The sequence below is a fragment of the Rousettus aegyptiacus genome, unplaced genomic scaffold, assembly GCF_014176215.1.
Source record: "Rousettus aegyptiacus isolate mRouAeg1 unplaced genomic scaffold, mRouAeg1.p scaffold_m13_p_1, whole genome shotgun sequence".
Lineage (NCBI taxonomy): Eukaryota > Metazoa > Chordata > Mammalia > Chiroptera > Pteropodidae > Rousettus > Rousettus aegyptiacus.
In genome coordinates this window covers 103,603,657-103,625,790 of record NW_023416284.1, presented here as the reverse complement: position 1 = coordinate 103,625,790, position 22,134 = coordinate 103,603,657, and the positions used below count along the sequence as shown (strand labels likewise).

General features: G+C 38.6%; 1 protein-coding gene across 4 annotated transcripts in view; it reads left to right on the top strand.

The window, feature by feature from the left end:
- Window positions 1–1,964: 1,964 nt before the first annotated feature.
- PTCHD4 (patched domain containing 4) overlaps window positions 1,965–22,134 on the top strand; it is a 168,891-nt gene continuing 148,721 nt past the window's right edge. The window contains exons 1-2 of one of the 4 annotated variants that reach the window (XM_016158931.2): window positions 1,965–2,130; window positions 2,453–2,864. In XM_016158931.2, the coding sequence (XP_016014417.2) occupies window positions 2,126–2,130; window positions 2,453–2,864 (417 nt within the window). In that variant the 5' untranslated portion in view covers window positions 1,965–2,125. Of the gene's footprint in view, window positions 2,131–2,438; window positions 3,039–22,134 lie in introns of those variants that run through there. The other 3 variants (XM_016158929.2, XM_016158930.2, XM_016158928.2) reach the window with 3 other exon arrangements.

The window sequence follows — 22,134 nt, the reverse complement described above, 5'->3', positions numbered from 1 at the left end:
GGAATACATTATGCAAAATGACATGAAGACCTAACAGTTGTATGCAAAGGGGATTTTTTTTGCTGAAGGAGAGGGAAGACTCTCCTTCAAGGAGGTCGAGTTCAGCTAAACACAAGAAGGAATGTGTAATAATAAAATGGGCTTCTTAGAAAAATGAGCGTGTTCTTAGATTCAAAGAATTGTATAGCACACACTGGATAGAGAATCGATAGGGTTGTTTTATAAGCAATTCATTTTTTTTTTTCTTTTTTAGGCAAGGCAACCCTTGGTTGACTTCACAGATTTCAAGGACTTAGTTTACAATCTCTTATTTTTTGTATTTTTTACGTCTACAGCACCTGGTTTTTCTAGGTAGTCTCCCATCCAAATACTAACCAGGCCTGACCCTGCTTAGCTTCTGAGATCAGATGGGATTGGCCTTGTTTAGGGTAACACTGAGGTAGTAGAAGCATTTCTGACCTTCGGTAGGAATTCAAACTGAATGGTCACCAAGTTCATTTTCAATTTTAAAAGGCTAGAATTTTTATTTAATCTTATGTACACCACTCTTTAGACTTTTGCCCATAAGCACTGCCCCTGTTTCTGAGCTCTCTGCTGTCCCTTCGGACTCTTAAGTGAAGAACAAATTCCACTAGCAAAAATAAAAAGCATCTATTTATTAAGAGGATGAGTCCTTTGGCTTGTTTGTATGCATAAATGGGCACATCTCCAAGCAGCTAATGAAGAACAAGTCCTTTCATTGTCATTAAGAAAGCATGAACAAATCATCTCTTGAAACTCAGTCTTCTCTATGAAGCCAAAGCAAAAAAAGAACGAAAACTTTGGAAAGCAGGTCTCCAGCTCACAGTCAAACCCTAGAATTTGTCTTCAAGATTCTTCATATTTTTTCCAGAACATGAACTTGTGAAAAGCCCTAACAGGTAAAAAGTAACACACACTTATTAATATTCAAATTTTTGAAGTTGATCTGATTCAGGTGAGAGATCCTCACCTTCACACTTTTGTGTACTGAGAAGGAACTGTACTTGGTGGGAGTTTTCTTTTCTAAATGGTGAAGGTGACTCACTGTTTTGCACATCAAATGACCAATGCACTTCCGTTATCCTCTTTATTCAGGTAAAAACTATATGATGGGTGTCCCAAAATGTGGGGTTTTGGAATTCTACTCACAGGAGAAAATTAGCCTCTCAGTCCACTTCATCTCATAATAAACCAAGTAGATGGCTAGAAACCGTTCTCAGGGGTGCAAGATGGAAGAGAAAATGAAGAAGGCTAGAACCAGCTTTAAGAACTTTTCATCCTAAACTTAAAAAGTACAGAAAGTGAATGTAATATTTTATGAGAAACCACATGCTGCCTGTAGATGTTCACTTCCAACACACACACACACACACACACACACACACACACACACACACACACACACACCGACTGCTATTGGCAAATGCCTCCTCTCCAATCACCAGAGGAAGGAAGAGATCCCTAGAGGCCCAATGCTCCGCCAGTAGATGGGGTCTCTGACAGCCCTCGGCAGCTGACTAGTCTGTGGAATGACAGTGTGAAAGGTGTTGCAAGGAAATCCCTTGCGTGATTTGTGGTATGTTAAAAATGCAGCATCATCCTCTCTGCTCCTTTTCTTCAGACGAAAAGCAGAATTCGAGGGCACAGGGAAACTGGAGGGGCAAGAAGGCTGCCTGCCTCCAGGAGCAACTCCACGTCCCCTCACCCCGCCCGCCTTTCTTGGACTCCAATTGCCACCGCTCCAATGGGCCAGCAGCACCTTCACCCATTTCCTCTTCCATTCACTCCAGTGGGAAGGAAAGAGGGAAAACAAAACTCTAAAAATAACTGTCAGCATCTTTAAAAAGGAAAAGCTTAGCTACTCCTCCCCTCCCAACCTCAGCTCCCGCCCTCTCCCCGCCCCCCTACCCCCCCCCCTCTCCTTATGGGGCACATGTCTGCTTCTTACAACACCGAGGCACATGGTTCCACTTCGGCACCGAACCCCACCAGGACGGAGAGGAAATCCACATCCGTGGGACACTCCGCACGGAGCCACCTCCAGCGAGGGAGGCCGGGGGACTGCAGCAGCGAGATGAAGGGCTAGACCGAGGGATCGCTGCTCATGCGGTGAGAGGGGGCGCGGGAGGCGGCGAGGGCGTGGGGAGGCTGGGGAGGGGGTGGGCCCCCACTGTGCCCCCGCAGCGCCCGCCGCCCGCCCCCACGCGCGCTGTCGACATTTGCCCGCCTTACTGCAACTTGCTGCAGTGTTTGAAAGAGTAGTAGGAGCGCATGGAGGTGGGGCCCGGGAAAGACCAGGAGGAGTGGTCGGGGGTGAGCGCGGAGGGGGTGGGGATGCGGCGGCGGTGGGGAGGAGGGCTGGCCCCGAGGGGATGGGATGGGGGAGAAGGGGGCGGCCCGGCGCTTACACATGTCACATGTGCTTTTTAAGACGGCCGGGAGCGCCTGCAAGCTGGATCTGGTGGAGGATGCTGCGGCAGGTGCTTCGCAGAGGGCTCCAGTCGTTCTGCCACAGGCTGGGCTTGTGCGTGAGCCGGCACCCGGTCTTTTTCCTCACCGTGCCCGCAGTCCTGACCATCACCTTCGGCCTCAGCGCGCTCAAACGCTTCCAGCCCGAGGGCGACCTGGAGCGCCTGGTCGCTCCCAGCCACAGCCTGGCCAAGATCGAGCGCAGCCTGGCCAGCAGCCTTTTCCCGCTGGACCAGTCCAAAAGCCAGCTTTATTCGGACTTACACACCCCTGGGAGGTATGGCAGGGTGATCCTCCTCTCTCCACCCGGGGACAATATTTTGCTCCAGGCTGAGGGGATCCTGCAGACCCACCGAGCCGTGCTGGAAATGAAGGTGAACCACAAGGGCTATAATTATACTTTTTCCCATCTGTGTGTGTTGAGAAATCAGGATAAGAAATGCGTGCTGGATGATATTATTTCAGTGCTAGAGGATCTCAGGCAGGCTGCCGTCTCCAATAAGACAACAGCCAGGGTGCAAGTGAGGTATCCCAACACTAAATTAAAGGTATGCTCCTCCTGCATGCTTCTGCCAATTAAAGAGGCAGCACTTCATTTCTTGCCCTAAACAAGCAAAGAAAATGCAGAGGTCTCATCCTTAAGACTCAGAAGCTGATGCTTCTTTCATTTTGGGGGGAAAAGATGGGCAACTGAGTGAAGAAAAGAGGCAATGAATGGTACGACTAGATACTAAGAAATTCAAAGCCAAAACGAATACCAAAAATGAAAAAAAAAATGGAAAAAAAAAGTTTCTGAGACCCTGCAATTACATCTTTGTTCAGGGTTAATAAATCAGTGAATGGAAGGGGGTGGGGGAATCCTGAACAATTTGGGGGATTTCTTTTCATTATGGGGCTCAATGTATTTCTTATTACTGATTACACATCCACTGGTGCCATATCCACCTATTTACATCTTCAGCCTGGCTTGATTTTGATGTGTAGGGACTTTGTGTCTGGGTGCCCTGTGAATATGTGTCTGAAAGCAGTGAGTATGAATGTAGTTGAGATTCCAGGAATTACATGTACGTGTGTTTGCATAGCAAAAGAAGCAGAAAATTTTCATGTGTGAATATGGGGATGTGCAATTAACTGGTATACTAGTTTACTGAGTCCTGTAACCTTCTTCCCAAAATAAAAATCCAAACCAAAGTAAGATTATTATTATAGTCCAAGAGCAAAAGAAAAAAAAAATCCCACAGTCACCAAAAATTGCACAAAGAGTAATTATTTCAGCATTAAATATATTGTGCTGTTTAAACACTCAATTCAGATTTTGTTGCTCAAATGAGATTTCTAAACTCATCTTACACTGTCAGGATTGAGCTGCTGCAGGCAATGAGGCATGCAGTCTCCAGGTGACTGAAGTTTCAGGGACAAATGTGACTTCCAAAAGAGTCACTGCACCATTTGTAGGCTTGACCCCATGCAGGCTCAGAAGCTGCACAACCAAGAATTCCCAAGACAGGTGTTTCCCCAGAAGAAGAAATTTTCTTTTTTCTAATGGGTATGAAGAGGTGTGTGTGTGTGTGTGTGTGTGTTCATGGAGATAATGGAATAGGAGGAACCTCAGTTTCAGTTAAATGGATGGCCTAAATATAGGAAATCACTAATTTTTCTATTTATGTATCTGATGTAGTCAACAGCTATACACTATTAAAAAATAGTTTTCTCAGGATTTTTGAGATCAAAAGGCTTTTTTTTTTTTTAACTGAAGGAGGATTTAATGCACCAAGAAAGTAGGGATTCCTCAGGAAACCTCATTACCTGCCTTCTTTTAGCATGTTGGCCTTGTTTTAATGCATCCAGAGGCTGACAGTGTTGCAGCCCCTCATTTAGTTGAGCAGCCAGCCCCTTAAGGTTTAGTGAAACTAGACAGATGATTCATCAGCTTGAAATCTAGGTAAGGACTTGTCTGCTTCACACTTATTGAAGGGAGCATGATGAATATATGTGGTTGGGCAGAATGCTTTTCATTTCTTGAATCCTTTAACATCAACATTACTGATTGCTAATGAAAAGGATTTGGTGGAGAGTGATGGTCTTAGCCTGTAGTCTTTTAACTGAGTTCTTTCTTGTGCCAAACACCTGGCATATAGAAAGGTTTGAAAATGTGTCATGTTTAACTTTAGTTTGTTTTCCCTATTGAGGCTAGTCTGCAGTTTATTAGCAATACTCTTCGGGTGTTAAGAGTTTTGTCCAATCAGCCACTGTGTACATTTTGTTTTTCTGACAATATCATTATGACATTTCCAGCACAAATCCCTGAGGCCTCTTATTCATTCATTTAATAATCATTGGTTGCATTTCTATGATTTATGAGGTGCTCATCTAAGCATATGAGACAGAGTTTGAGGCAAGAAAATCAGGGTTCTTACTCTCATGAGGCTTAAAAGTAGCAGATGTCAGTGTCCTTACCCAGAGTTAACTGCAATTAGGGACTCTGCAATCTCTGCGTCCCCCACTCAGCCAGCACTGTGCTAAGCCTGTAATAGGGGCTCTGTCTAAACTTTTTTGGCTGATTGGTTGATTGATCTACATCTTGGTAGGAATCAGTAGATAATCATAGAAGAATGAAATAATTGATTAAGAAGGTCAGTGTAATAATTGTAGACTTATTCCACTACCCCTAAAAAGAACAGGAAAATTATACATTGGTTCTATAAACTGTAAAGCCCTTGTTCTGCTTCATTCCAATATCAGTGTCTCCTCGAGTGTGTTGGCTTGACTCCCTCTGCATGACATCAGTGAGATGCTTAAACTACGTTTGGGTAAATGAATCCTTTAAGAATCCTTTGAGAACAATGGGTCCTCTCAGGCATCCAGATGTAATCTCACACATGTTAATGAAATGTAAAATAGAATTTGTGGAGTACCATGGATAATTAGAATCCTATCAAAAGGCCTCCAAGGGCTTTCAGGGTAAGAACTCCCTTACACAGAGCAAAGTGAGATGTTCTTTTCTTTTGATTACATGTTATTGGAATGGTTTTAATTCATGTGTGGCAGTGATTTTTAAAGAGTGCCCCTATTATGCTGATGCATGATAAAGTTTGAGAGCTACTGGTGTATGATATTTGAGAAAAATTTTTATACCTACCATTTTTTAGCCCTCTATTTTGATTTCCTCTTTCATACTCGGGTCACCAATCTTTCCGACTTTGGACAATATGGAAAATTTCAGTGCTGAAAGATGCTGTTGGTAGGCAGGGAATCGGTAGTTGAAGAAAAATACAAAATAAATCCCAGTGGCTGGATAATGTGAGTAGGAATTGGCAATCTCTTGACATGAAAGAAGCAAGTAGGTCAGTGCTTAGAGATAGTCTGAAGATGTATAAACACTGATTGACAGAAAAGAGTGGTCAAAAAACTTAGTTATGACAATCAGAAGGGCATCTCACAAATATTATTAAGACATCTAAGTAGTCCTGAGCAAAGAAAGGTTTAGAACTTCTGATAAACATGATTATTTTGACAGGGTGATCCAGACAAGCAGGGACACGAAGTTGCTGGTATGGAATTCCAAACAGAGGCTCAGATAAAGCTGGTATGAAAAAAGCAGCAGTCAGCTAAGAATACTATAGAGGAAATGAAACATACACATTTTCCAGTACTGTATAGAAAAGATGCCACAATCTGAAATTCTTACACCTATATAATATGAAATCTACAATTGTGCCTGTCATTATAATCTTTATATTGTTATATCCCTAATTAAGCACTAAGGTCATGTTTTATATTCCTTCTGTATTACTTACATTCCCTGACCCCAACCTTGTCCAATTCCATGTAGATAAATTTCATATAATTCATTAGTCTGTTGATTAATTGTATATTTATACTGTAATGTCACAAAATTATCATCACATCAAACCTTTATGGCATGCTCTTATTTTAAAGATATTCTCTACATTCTCCAGATTTCTGTAAAGTGTTTTTGACCCCAGTAATTTGGGGACCTTTTTTTTACATATTAAAACATATATTGTATAAGTTAATGCAATGTGGCCAGACTGAATTTTCAAATTAAATACATAACATATTGTTGAATCTAGTCTCTTAAATCCAGGCTCTCAAAATCCTTAAGCAAGGACTACACTGGACTCTGAGAAATATTTTCATTATAATTTAAGTGACTCAAGTGGTAGCAGGCAATAGTCCCCAAGACCTCCCTTTTCCATCTGGCTAGTTCCAAGAAAGTAACAAATCTCATATGTCCCTCGTTCTTTATTTTGGTCACAGTAAAAACAAAACAAATCAAAAAAGTGAAGAAGCAGGCAAATATTGTCCATGGCAAATGGTGAGAAAGCAATAATACAGATTTAATTCCCTTGCAGCCTGTCCTTCTCATTAAATTCCATTAATATCATACCTTTGGACAGATGTTTAAGTGAAGTGTATGCACTTCGATGTACTTCAAATAAGAATAGGAGCAAAGAAACATTCCTTGCTTTTAACAAAAGTTTCTGTGGGTACATTTCGAGTACATCTTCCAGGTTCAGAAGATGATGCCATTAATATTTAGTTCAGATTTCAATAGACAGGCAACTTAAGCCAAGGTGGAAAGTAAGGAACAACATTATTTCTCAAAAAATAACTCCTTTCCCTAATTCATTCTAAAACCTCATAAGACATTCATATCAGGATCTTCTCTGATACTTAGATACAAGCTTACATTCTTGGTTCTATTTCTTAATAGGTGAAAACATGGCTACCTTACCGAATGTTCTGATTGCGTTCTAAGTGATGTTGGTGTTTTATCCACAGCATGTCATGTTTACAAGTCTATAAATTAGAGAGATTATTTATATTTCCATTTTGGAGGTAATGAAACTGAAAACCTGGTGGTTAAGTGACATCCATGAGGTTCCCAAGGTGGTACCTTTTGAAACTGGGATTTAAATCCAGGTCTGCTGGAACTGAACTTCGTGTTCTTAACCATGATACTGTATCAGGTCCTAGCAAATCCTGTATCATTCTCGGTAACAGCAGCCCTTTGTACCAAGAAAGAACTAGGGCTATAACTCCTGAGCCTTCTCAAATCCATGTGAAAAGACCCCTACTGCTCTTTCACACCAGCCCTCACACTCAGAGAGACCAGCTCAGAAGAGAAAGTAAAACTTCACTTCCCTTACCTGACCATAAGGGAATAAAGCTTGCAGTTTGGGAAAACTCCCACTCTCTGTCTACAGTGAAACTTGCCACAGAAGTTTAGCAAATTCCTCACTGGCACATGATTTTACCTCTAATATAATTTCATATCAGCTCAAACATGCTAAGGTGAGACTCCAAGATCAACTGAAAGTGAAAATTATATAATGCAACCCAAAGTTCCGAGCCAGGGGCTTGAGTGCCAGACAAGCTGGAGTATTTTTATCTTAAACTGGCATCAGGGGAAAAGGATTGGTGAAACAACATGGCATAATACAATAATATAATAAGGAGCGAATTGGAAAATATTTAGGAAACCTAAGTTTTAATCCTTGTTCTTTAAAGGTGAGTTTCATGATTTTGAACAATTCCCATCATCAATCTGAGAGTCAAGTTCTAGGACTCTTGTGTAACATTCTACCATATAGTAGTTAAATATCATTACAATAGATTTGGGGACATGTTCTAAAATATTTTTCCTTCAGAGTAAAGTAGATGTGCTTGAATAGATTTGAACTATGCTATTGAATGGTGCTAATCATTGTTTTCTAACTAAACTATTGCACATATATTTCGTAGCCACTATAACAGGATGTTTGTTCATTAAATTTTTCCGAGCGCCAGGTGGGCAAAAGACTTGCTTAGTATTGGGTCCTAGATCCTGCTCCTCGGTTTCAACAAAGACCTACTTTTAAACTAAGTAATTTTCATAAGTAGTTAATGTTTCTTTCCATTTTTTAAACTGAAGAATTAAGGGATGGATAAAAAAAGGAACCGAAATGGTTGTCTTTATTATTTTTCTTGTTTCCTTACCATCAGCTCAGTTGATGGTAGTTTCCTCAGTGGTCCAGGGCCACCCAGGACTTGGGAGTAGAATAGGGAGAAGAGGGAGAAGGCAAAGAGACACAGCAAGATGGATATGTAGGAGAAACTAAAGCCACTCCCCCCAAACCCTCGCACACAAAATTCTTTTCCCTTTCCTGTCACTTTAAGCAATAATTAACTCTAATAGTTTTTTCTTAATCTTTTCTACTATAAATGTTATTATAACCGAAACAAACTATGATACTGTGCCTTTCCAAATATATTGTGTTTGGAGAATATTTTTCACTTTATCCCAGCAGTTATACCATAATTGGACTACATTACTTTTAATTCAGGTTAGAATTAAAGAGCCTATGTTCAAACCTATTCCGGATATGTCCAGACATTTCTACGCATGCTCAACATAAAGAATATTAAAGAGGATATCTCGAAATTTCAAGATTCTACATTTTCTTATGAGACAACTCTAGATTGGATGGCAGGTCACTTTCTTTCCTAACTTAGTCAAACGAATTGCCCAGAGCATGCCTCCCCACAGGGTGGAATCATGGGAGTGACTCATTTCTCTGATTATTTGTGCCAGTGAGAGGTAGACAGAATTATATGCATCCCTGGCCCACAGAAACATTTAGGCAATGCTTCTGACTTAAAAGCATGCCAGGTCGCATTGCAAGCCACAAAGCTAATTACATTGTGTTTTCTAAGACCTTTGTTCTCAAAGTGTTGGGTATGGACCAATAAGTAGTAACGGCAGCACCTGGAAGCTTGTTAGAAATTAAAACACCCATGTCTCAACACAATTCTACTTACTGGAATCTGCATTTTAACAAGCTCCTTAGGTATTCATGTGCACTTGAGAGTTTGAGAAGCTCAGGTCTACGATGCAAGGTTGACTTTGGTATTCCTTATTCATGGCTCTAGTTTAGAGCAATGTGTGTCAATTCAGACTAAAAACACCATAAGATAATTGAGTAATTGAGCCCACAGCCATATCATTTAGTCACGCGATAGAGCCATTGAAGAAGTGCCTGAAGAATTATCAAGCAGCTATCCCACATTGAGTAGTTGGATCTGTCACTGAGTTAAACTTAAATCTGATTACTGTCATCCAAAATTTTCCAAAAAATGTTAAAAATAAATCTAACCATCTCTTTAAGAAAAAAAAAGCAGTGTTTTTCTCAAGCTCCTTTGCAATAATTTCACCATACTAGCAACATTAAAACCTAGTCAGACTAATTTTGTTAACCATTACATGAGAACACAGGCTATAGGAACTATACATAGAAGCAAGAGTATTTGGGTAAAAATGAAACACACAATTACAGAGGCGTATATTTTAAAAGTAGCCTTGCAATCCTTGCTTTCCTCAGACAGGATTATTATGACGGTGCCATTCATTGAAATCAAGGCTCATTCTCTGTCATTCAAGGGAATTCAGGATCTCTGAAAGGTACCTGATGAGCAGCATTCAGAATGAATGGACTCTGTTTAGTTACAGGATTTGTGTTAGAACAGCCACTGTTTCCTCTCCAGAGCTACCCTCCCAACATGGGAAGGCCCAGGGCCACTCTAGCTTTGCTGTCTCAAAGGCTGAAGGCACAATATAGGCTCTGGGTTTTGGAACGCAGAAACACGTTTAAAGTGTTCCCGTAGCTTCAGAAGGGTCTGAATGCAGCTCCAGGTGTTCGTGGCAGATGGAGGCTTGACTGGCTATTTAGGGTTCAGCCTCAAAGGCTGCACTTCCCTTTGAATGTTCGGTCTGTTCTCTCACCTCACCAGGTCTCTAAAATACATGGAGGGAGAGAATGTTCAGTTCTGATTGCCGCTGCAGGTCATGCTAATGTGGGCAAGAGCCACAATAGATTCAAAAGCTATTCATGTACACATTAATTTGGGTAACTTTTGTGTTTGCCATGTACCAGACACTGGAGATTCAGTGAGGAACAAAACAGGTGCAGTGCTTGACCTCCAGGAGTTTGAGTCTAGTGAAAAAGACAAAAATTACATAGATAATTTCATAATTACAGATTATTATGAAGGAAAAACACATGGTGCTGTGAAAGTAGGATACCGTGTCTTGGGGTGTTAGAAATGGCTGTTACGTGACTGTGAGCTGAGAGCCGAAGAGCGACGGAGTTAACACTCAAGAGTGGGTTAGATGGTAAAACCAGGAGTATAACGCAGAAGACAAAATATCTTAGATGCACTGAACAAAAGCCACTGTGCATGGAAATTAAAAAGTGACAATGACGAGAGTGCCAAGGGCCATGGTAACAACTTCTTGAGAGTTGGTGTAACACAGATTAGATTCAAGTCTGTGGATCTAGATTTTCTGGGTTTATCTCTTTGCTCTGCCCCATTAGCTCTATGACTTTGTACAAATATTTTATTTTACCCTCTGTAATTCAGTTTCTTTATCACAGCCTGTAACTCTTAGCATTGAGTAGATTAAATGAGTTCATGATACCTAAAGTGGTGCTTCTCAAACTCTAATTGTCACCTGGGAATCTTCTTAAAAATACAGATTCTGTTCTAGTAGGTCTGGGGTCAGGTGAAAGTCTGCATTTCTAGCAAGTGAAGCTTATGCCACTGGTCCATGAAACACCTATTGAGTAGGAAGGCCATATAGCACTTAGAACAACACCTGGTTCGTTGCAAATTCTTAACAAATGCTAGTGGTTTAAATCCGTAAGCACCGATATTCTTCTCTTATCCAGAATCGTTCACTGACTTTCTTATGAACTCATGATTAGACGAAAAACCCTTTTAGTTTTGCCCTCAAAGCTAAAGCTCTATCACATGGTAATTCTCACAATGTCCTTTGTAAATACAACACAAAGGGCATAGATCCCTTGAGCTGCCTCTAGGGTTGTCATTCTGAACATGACCTCTCTTTGCTAAGGACAGTAAAGAGCAGACAAGGAAAGTATGGGACCTTGGTTTCAGTTTTCACTGGGTTTGGGAATAACTTGGTGGTTAATTTTGTGTAATATTCTCTGTAGAGCTACTCTTGACCTCTTTCTTCCCTCTTGACTCCTGTGACATGGAGTAGTCTTTCTATATCTCTGTTGGTTCTCTACTTCTTACTGACTCATTCTCCTTTCCACTCCCATATTTATTGATGGTTCCCATGAAACAGTCTTTTTCATGGTCTGATCTCTCAATATTCTCATTCAAGCCAAATATCCATTTGCTTCCATGTTTATAGCCTATTTTAATGGCATTTTTATTCTGCCATTGCATCAGGCTCAGAATCTCAGTCACCTATGATTAAGTCTTCCTCACCACCCCTCAGCAAAGATACAGACAAAATAATATCTAATTAACTATTAACTACCAGGTGTTGATCATTCTACATTAGACATTCTCAAAGTGGGAACTTTTTAGAAATGGAAATTCTCAGGCCTCATTCCAGATCTACTGAAACTCTGGGCTTGGGGCCCAAAGAGCTGTCTATGTGATTCAGATTCCTGCTGAACTATGAGGATCACTGTTGCACAGCAGTGGTGTTCAGTGTTGGCTGAGGTAGCAGGGGAGCCTTAAGAATACTGATGGCATAGGTCTTGTCTCCAGAGATTCTGAATTAATTAGTCCTGAGGCAGCATGGGAATTGGAATTTTTTAAAGCTCCTCTTTTGATTATAATGGGCCACCAAAGTGGAGAACCAAAATCTCGTTTTCAAATTTCTTTTCCTTTTCCACTGTCTTCCCTTTGGGCCTTCGTTACCACTTACCTATTTTATTTATGGGATAATCTAATTTCTCTCACATAATTTCTCACACTTGGAACCTAGCCTATGTAGCAGGATCATCTGCATCTCTTGGTTATAGTTTCCTCTAACTAAATCTTGCAAGGGCTTCCCATTGCCTGAAGAAGAAATTACAAAATTACAAACTCTTGATCACAGTTAATGACAACTTTCCTTGGCCAGACCCCAGATTTTATATCATATATTCCATCCTGAATGTTCCTTTTATCTTACCTTCATGCATACTTTTAATTTTGCTTGGAATTTCTTTCACACTGTCAAACTCATTTCCATCTCTTAAAAGCTGGGGTCCCAAAGCCACTTTTTCCGTGAAGTTTCTCTGAGTGCTTTCGAAGGTAGAAAACACTTCTATGAACTTTGGAGGTACTTTGAAGGCAGTTCCCTCAATCAAGGTATAATTTGTATTACAGATTTGTCACAAGTTTTTGCTAAAATATAACTGCATCTGCCTAACAAACCAATAAGCTGGTAGCCTTCATTGCATAAATTGATTTGTCTGTGGGGCCAGTCCTTTGTGGGAAGTTGTGAGTTGTGAAGTTCGTTCCATTCTCAGTCTGACATTCTAAGGCTGTGCCTAAACTCTAATGATCACATAAAGATATTAAAACTGTTTTCATGCATGGCCCTGAGCTATATGAGGCACAAGCTTTGGGCTTAGGAGACAAAGGGCCACCAGAAGAGGGAGAGAGAAACATTTTTCCCACCCGTACACAGCTCAGGAGAGGCTGTAGGGAGTATAATATGGCTCGGGTATCTGCTAGGGTTGCCAGATATAGCAAATAAAAGTACAAGACACTTGTTAAATTTGAATTTTGGATAAACAAATAATAATTTTTAGTATAAGATGTCTTGAATACTGCATTATGTGCTTATCTAAAATTCAGATTTAGATGAGCATCATGTATTTTATCTGGCATCGAGCACTATGGGAATTCACAAATCACATCGGAAGACTCCAGTACGGACTTTAGAGTGTCATAGGGACCAGCATCAGTTCTAAGTCACAGTAGTGGCCATCATCCCAGAGGCTGGGAAGAAAGACCATGAAAGGTATAGTTCGGAAATTATAACGATATTCTAAGGACTCCCAGAAATGTGTGGGTGAACGTGTGCAGGGGCCAGAGTTTCTGTTTTATTCAAGTAGGGATGCAAAGAAATGAAATTTAAGTTCCTCTTTTATGTCCTCGTTTATATGCTCTGGCCTTAGGAAACCCAAGTTACATTTATTGTTTTAATAATCCCAAGGATTTATTTGCTAGTAAAATGAAAATTGAATGAATAAATGAAAAAGAAACAATTTAACTAAAGACTACACTGGATAAAGATCCTATATAGCAGAAATATCCTTTAGGCCTTATCTATGAGAGGATGAAATATATTTACATACAAAAGAAAAAATTTAAAGAAATTTAGTTATAAGTCCTGGGGGTGTAATGTACAGCACGATGACTATAGTTAATAATACCGTGTTGTGTATTCGAAAGTTGCTAAGAGAAGGATGTTAATTAAACTTATTGTGGTGATTATTTCACAGTATATACACATATCAAATCATTATGTTCAACAATATATAACTAATATAATATTATATGTCAACTAAATCTCAATTTAAAAATTATTAAAAGGAAAAAAGAAACTGTCCATATTAGCCAGAACCATGTTTTTATTAAAACAGACATTTATTATAAATGAAATAATTTAGGTCAACACCGTGGGTTGAAAAGATTTTTTTAAAAGGCCTATCAGTTATTCAGATTTAAGAATCGTTACATTAGAAAGAAGGTTCTTTAGGAAGCTGCCCATTTGAATATGGTAAGAATGAGAGTATCATAAGCAAAGAGGTCATAAAATGGAAAGTGAATGATTTTATCATCTCTATTCATGCAACAGTAGAGATTGAAATTAATTTCTTAAAACATAGGGAACTGGGTGAAAAAAGAAGTCTTGATTCTTTTTATAGAAAAAAGGAAGGGAGGGAGGGAGGAAAGGGAGGAGAGAGAGAGAGAGAGAGGGAGGGAGGGAGAGAGGGAAGGGAGGGAGGGAGGGAAGGGAGGGAGGAAGGAAAGAAGGAAGGAAGGAAGGAAGGAAAAAGAAATGGGATTATGGGTGCACATGAGTGGAAATTTGTAGATTGGAAATAGTAGGAAGCTAAAATCTGAACCCCTAGACAGACTAAGTTTCCCTTTGCATGTATGAAACGTATTATTAAAAACGAAGCTGAAGCATGCTATTAAATATTTGTACAACAGCACTAATAAAGTATATGTGCATTTAGAGCTTGTCTGATTTTCCTTCAAGATAATAAAGCTTTTAAGGGCAGGGATCATGACTTGTTCACACTTCTAGCTTAAACGAAATGTGTGAAAAGTCTAGCTTATCATTTCTCCCTTCCTAGGAACCAGGTTTTTCTGCACAAGACAGTTTGCAGGATGATCTCTGTAAGGCAACTCCCTTGGTGGCTTAGGCAGAGCCTGAGTAATGGAGCATGAGGACAGGGATAGTGGGACACCAGTAAGCACCCCTAGAGACAGACACGCACCCTGCCAGAGTTCCCAGAGAGACAAGAAGCTCAGGGTCTGAACTAGTTTATGACCCCTTTTCATAGGTAGAACGTGCCTCTCTAAGGGCATAGCACATAAAACTGGCGTTAGCAACGTGACCTTTATTTTCATTTCATTTTTTTCAACTATTTTTACCTTGGTGATTATTTTTAAGGAATTAGATCCTTTCTAGACTGTGAAACTTGAGACATTTTTTTGATTAACTAATCACATCTTACCAAATGCCTCTTACTAAATGATGTTCAAGTTTATAATTTAGTTAACTTATCTCAAAAATTGTTTATAAACTGATGTGACTCGACTTGTCTTCTTCCTGATAGAAGAATATTTTGGTAATTGATAAGAGATCCTCACTTCTCATCTTTCCCTCAATGTAATATCCTGAAAACTTACCGATGATGTTAAAATTATAAGCATGACAGTCTGGCCTATTTAGCCTAAAGCAACACATGTTTTTATTGATAAGGATCCTATTTCTTAATATATTAAAATGGGAAAAGTGCTTATTGATTAAGACCCTCTTTAAAAATTTTTAAATAGTGACAACAAGGGTAATTAAAAGAAAACACAAGTCTATGTTTGAATCCAATTTTTTCATTTATTAACTGTATGACTTTGACTTTAGATATCTAATGCCTTTATCCTTCAGTTTTTATATGTTAAAAAATAGAACTATTAATATCCCTATGCAGATTTTTAGTTTCTGGCACTTTATAGTTTCTTAATAAATTCTAGCTATTTTTTAAAAATGTAAATCCAACATCATAACAACACCAAAGAAAGATTAGGAAGCCACTTGAAAAATCATTTACAGTCCCACTCATCAGTTCTATAAACAATTTCCATCTTTCACTGTAAAATACACAGTTTGCCATACAGAGTATATGTCTTTTTTTTATCTTGTTTGTTTTCATTTTTTCATAAGCATTTTTATAATTATCATTTTATTGGTTGCTCAAAATTCTGGCAAGTGACCATGGTATAATTTACTTAATTGTTCATTTATTGTTATCTTTGGAGTATCTCTGGGGCAGTGTTTTCAGAGCTGTTTTTTTCAGTTCTTAACAGGCAGGCATAAGGAAGAAAGCAAAATATTCTGGCTTGTCAACAGAAGCGTAGGAAAAGAGCATTTTCTTAGTGATTTTAAATGTCGCTTTCCTAAGTATGTGCACTTAGGAAAGTGAGATACAAATATAGGTCAACGAGCTGCAGGGTAACAGGTGTCCCAAGAAAAACCCTGAATAGAAATTAGAAGAATCTGATTTATTCATAGACCAACTTCAAAATGCTGTAAATGGCTTCGTTAAGGACCACATCCAAGATTAAACTTCTTACAGTACCTTGTAGCTTATCCTACTACAAAGTAATTTTTGCTTTTCACTTAGTATTGCTCAATGATTCTTATAAGAGACACTTCAGGAACTTTTGAATTATATGACACCTGGGTCCCCTCCCCAGAACAATTGAAACATAATCTCCGAGGAAAAGGCTTGAGAATTGGGCTTTGCCTATGATTCCAGTGGATAACCTGATTGAGAAACACTAAAGGACCTTAGACCAGAAAAAGAGCCCCTATCCTACCCACCTCCTTTGCAATGTGTAGGATGAGAGGATAAAGGAATACTGTTGCTTCTCCTGAACCTCAGCTTCAGACTCAGTCTGGGGTCTCCAAGTAGAGAGCATTTGCCCTGACACCAATTGTAGTACCATTGCCCCGCCAGGTAAACTGCCTCCATGGGAACTCTGTAGCTAACGTGAACAACTTCATCCTTGGCTGCAATTCCCTAATCTGGTACTGACTGGCCAGAAATATGATGTCTTAATCAATTTGCTATGCTCGAAAGTTGTCCTAGATCGCTAGTCATTGGAAAAATATATCCCTTAACACTTTAAAAGGCATCCTTACTTAATATATTTCTGCAAAGAGGTTAAGAAAATCTGTAGGCACACAGTAAATATTTGTAATTATGGTGATAAAGCCAAAGATAATAAATCTTGATAACTCAAAGGAGTATGATACTAGAACTTGAAATAGAGTCAATTTTTATTTTCATTAGCTCCTTGATTTCCATCAAGATAACCTAAATTCAGATCCTGAAGTGATCAGTATTTATTAATTTATAACCAGTTCGTTATTGCTATCTTGTTAGCCCATCTTTTTGATAAACATGTGGGAGATAAAGAAATATGTGTTGAATGAACAGCTTTTTAATTGTCACATTTTGAATATTAAAAGCATGACATTAAAGAATTTCAAAATATTCCTACTTTTAGTTTAGCCAAACTTACTTAATCTTAAGCCAAATCCTTTATCTTCTATCTTTTCACCTGTTTTCACAGGTGAATATTAAACTCCTTTTCTAGACATACAAGTTCTGGGAAGGTTAACTATTGTTTTAGCATGCTCATAACTTCTAACTCATGCTAGCCTCCTTAGATCAGTGAGGCAAGTCAATCCATATTAAAACAGTCTGAACATCATGTCTAATTATAAGAAAAGTATGTTCATTAAAGAGCAATGAATATTTAAAGTACTTCCAGCTACATAAGAGCCACGACAATATAAGTGCCCTTCTTGGGTCAGTAGATAGCTTTTCCATTAGCATTCCAGTGGGTTCACAAATCTTATACTCACTCTCTTATTATTTTTAAATGGCAATTATAAGTCACTTGAGACAATGAGGTGAAATGATGTTTTCCTAGGATGTTTCAATATAAATGATATGTTGTGTGCCAGTGGGCACTGGTAACTGGAAATTATACATCACAAAAAGAATGCCACATATTTGGTACCCTTTATATCACCCTGGGGATTAAATACTTTGTCTTTGGAAAAAAGTAAAAGCATTTTACAAAGTTGAGTCCATACTCATCTTATTTTTGCCAAGCTGTATAAAATAAGGAATTGACTCTTCTTTTATTTACTGTTCTAAAAAAAAAAAAAAAAAAAGAGAAAACTATTAAGTAATTGTGGCATGCCTTAAAACATCATATCACGCGCATATATTTTCACAAGGCTTTGAGAGATTTTGGAAGGTTATCAGATCTATGCCCTTCAGAAAGCCCTGTTATATATAAATTGCTCCAATAACCTACTCACTAATTATTATCTCTCTAGATGAAAATTATTCTCTAAATCTATTTAAAACAGGTATTCCGTTTGTTCTTCCTTCAGGGGAGAACCCTAGTCATACTATCGTTTTTGAACTATCTTCTATCTGTGACTTTGGAAATGATCTTTATATCTTCTAATCTAGACGTCATTCTTCACCTCAAAGCTTTCTTGTTTTTAGCAAACTTTTAAGGTAGGGAAATTGTTATGTTTCCTGAATTGTAAACACATACGTTGTGTTCTTTCTAAAGATATACAAATATCTTCCCTGCTCCAAGCCTTCTCCTCCCTGTACTTGCTTTATCTGAAGTGAATAGCGTTTCTCAATGAAGATGCAGTCCATATTTTAATTGTTTCAGACACTGGGCTAGGCAATGGAGTTACAGGCCCTTTTTTTTTTTAGAAACCTGCAGTCTAGTGAGGAAGAAAGACAAGAAAATGAAAAATTATCAGTACAGCATGGCAACGTGAATCTTAAGGTTAGTAGAAAATGACCTAGAGCTCTGAGTAATCCAGAGCTGGTGCTATATCAGATTCAGCCTCCTCAAGGGCTATATAATAAAAACAAAAACAAATATTCTTTATTGGTGGGAGAAGTCTTTCAGAGATGCTTATTTTAATTGGTAATAAATGTTTTCTTTTTTAAAATGTATTCATTAGAATTGAGGTCAGTGGAGAGCTACTCTCCATAAGCAGGGAAATATTTTGCTATGATCAGTTACTCTGAAGGTTATGAAGTCAGCATAAAATCCCAATAATGCTGTGAACATAAAAAATGAACACAAAGCAAGAAAACTTTATGGGTATGGACCAAGAAATATCAAGATGAAAAAATGTGAGGGTTATTAATCATCCACAAAACCTGGCCAGAAGATCGTTGGATAGTGGAACTTTCCATGACCCTAAAAATCATCCTACCTTTAGGTCTTTCCTCGCTAGCATGTAGTAACTGTTAAGATAATTGTGGGATTATTTTTCTAGCAAAAATGAGGCATATGGAAAACTATAAAACATCTTTTATAAATTGTAAAAAAACCACAGCTATGAGGCTGAGCATTTTTAATAAGGACAAAGAATAAAGAGCTACTTCCTTTTTGTGCGTAATATCTGGTTTAATTAATGTCTCTGACTTGGTGCTTAGTGCCCACTTGGGTGGTAAATCAGCATTTTTATTCCCATTAAATGAATTAGTCACTTATATATCTTTAACAAAAGGTCACAATAATTCTGTCTAGAATAGGGTGTGTAAATATCATCAACCAAAGGTATCTCATATCTTTACAGATTGAAAGGAAGTCTGATGTAGGCTTGAGAGTTAATGTTTATGTACAACTTGTAGGACTCTAAGTCTCTTTGTTAAAAAGGATAAAACGGAAACGTGCCTTTTTCTTTTTCCTTGAAGATTTTCCATATTATCAAAAGGAAGTGCAGCATTAAATAATTGCCCGGTTATTTGATTATCTTCTGTAGAAAATTGAGTTATTGCTATCTGACTATCTTATGGCAGCACTTTTATTTTTCTTTACTTAGCAATTATTTGAGTTCCCTGGGCTTTGGTTGTTGTTATCTGTTTGTTTTTATTCAGATATAGTAAGAGAGCAAGTTAGGAAGTCTCCTCTAATTTTTTGGAGGCAAGGACAGACGATGCCATGTCTAATGTGGGACCACAGGAGTTCTACCACACAGTGACATGCACTGACACACACTGAGTATTCTGTGTCATTTGGAGAAGGCGCTGCTCCAAATAAGATATAGGAACTCATTTGGTCCTCACCAACAGAACAATGAGGCACTACCTTATATTTTTACAACAAGGAAACTGAGGCACAGATGGTTAAAGGTCACTCAGACTGGAGTGAAGCCAGTATTCTTACTGCAGCACCTACATTCTTACTTCTACATCACTGACCACAAAGGTTTTCCAGTCTTTAGTTAGCTGCACATAATTTTTCTAAAGTTATTCCCAATGGTTTTCATGGGACACACAAGATTATAAATGGAAAAAGATTCACTGTATCACCAAATTTATCCTCACCCAGAACTAATAAAAATATTCCCTATTGCATTTTTTTCAAAGCAATTTAGACAGTTTTATTAAGCTCGATTTATGTGCATCTCCCTTAATTGATCAAATCTCTGCCTCTTTTCTTGGAATACACCTCTAAAACCTTAATAAACCTGACTAATATAATGACACCTCTCTATTATAAAACTATTTCTCTTTATTATGATATTCCATTATTCTTTTTTTTATTAACTACATAGAATGACCCTAAATAATTCTTCTTTTTCTAATAAGTCATGGTGATACCTAGTTTTTATGAAGGCCAGAAATCGAAGTCCACATCCTGGCTTTGTAGTATAGGAACCATTGTAAATAGAAACGTATTTGATGTAATTTTAAGATGATCTCTTCTTGCCCCAAATTTGGACTGGGGAAAACTGGCAGCCAAAGTTCTTATAATTTCATTTACTAACCACCATTCCGAGGGTACCCAGAATATTTGGAGATATGACGAATAAACATGTATGGAGTTCTCACTATATGCAAGATAATAATTGATTGTATGTTTCTGAAGCAGTATGAAATACTATCCCTACCACCTAGGAATTTACAACTCAGTTGACACGTCACATACAGTAAATGCCTAAGGCAGTTCATGCCCAGTGAGGGATGAAGACACTTCTTCCTATAGAGAGGAATTCAGAGGAACGATAGATCAATCACCTTTTATTTTTCCCCAAGGCTTTTGGAATGAAGTAGGATTTGAGCTAATTCTCAAACAAGGGAGAAGAGCAGTGACTTGGACAAAAGAAGAACCAGTCTATATATATAGACTCTTCTCGCTTGGGTGGTCAATCACCATTTTTATTCTCATTAAACACATAGGGAGAATTATTTTTATTTCCTAGAACTGGCTCAGGTAGACTAATTAAAGTCATAGAAAGCCCTCTTGAAAAAGTTTATTACAGGACCACGAAGGATGTCCATCTTTAAAAGAACTCATTTTTGCAAGTTCTCTAGGTCAGGGTTTCTTAACCTCAGCACTATTTACATTTTGGGTCCGATAACTCTTTGTTTCGAGGAGCTGTCCTGTGCGTTGTGGAACATCTAGTAGCATTTTGCCTTCTACCCAGTTGTGACAACAAAAAACAAATGTCTCCTGACATTGTTAATGTCCTATGAAGTACAAAATCTCTCCCCATCCACTGTTCTAGTTATATGAACATTGAAGAAAAAAGTTCTCAGATTTCTCCCCTCTGTCTGTAACACAGACCAACCATCAGGACAATCATCTTTGTCCCCAACCTAAATCCTACATATCAAATGTCTTAAATCCTCTTTTTCGGTGACCCCAGAGTGTGTGTCTTCCATGTCAGGAGCAAGCAGACAACTCGACAGGACACGGGGGCTGTAATCTCTGGAGAATTTCTAGGACACACAGTGCGAGCCGCTAAGAAATGCTCACTAACACCTCCTCTCCACTGAGGAAAAACTCTCTAGTCGTGTTCACTTGTCAAAATTGTCGTCCTATTTAGATTAGAAACCTATTTCAATTGTAAATCTCGTTGGTAGAGGAAGCTCAGCATTTAGGAGAAAACACAGCTGGTGCTTCCTGGATGTTAAATAATTCATCTTCCTCATTTTGGAGAGTCAGAAACAGCCGAGCCGAGATGCTAAATCCTCAAGGTAATATTGTAAAACCTAGTCCCTGGCACTAAGAAGGGAAAAGGCCTACTAAAACACAGAAGCCACCCTCCATAGCTTTGTGAGGAGCTGTAGAGCAAATAATGCTATTTGCCAACTTGATTTTTCCCTGTCTTGGTAACTCAGGAAAGATAGGTTGGCCTGGCAAATCAGCCTTTCTCTATTTTATATATTGTCATGCCCGTGTCACTCAATCATATAATTCATTTTTCAAGTGAAATATTTTGACCCTTCTAAAAAAATATTTTCCCCAGATAGCAGCAGTGATCATGGAAAAGGGCCAACACCTGCTCAATTGCAGTTTATAGAAAATAGATGACATTTGAACAACTGCCTGATGATAAATATTTCTCATTAATGGTTCTATTCTCATGCTTGCTTATTTATTGCATTAATTTCAAATTTTCCTAGTACCTGTCCTAAACTCATCTTGGAGTTTCATATTACTTTTGGAGCTGCATTAAATCCTCCAGAATAA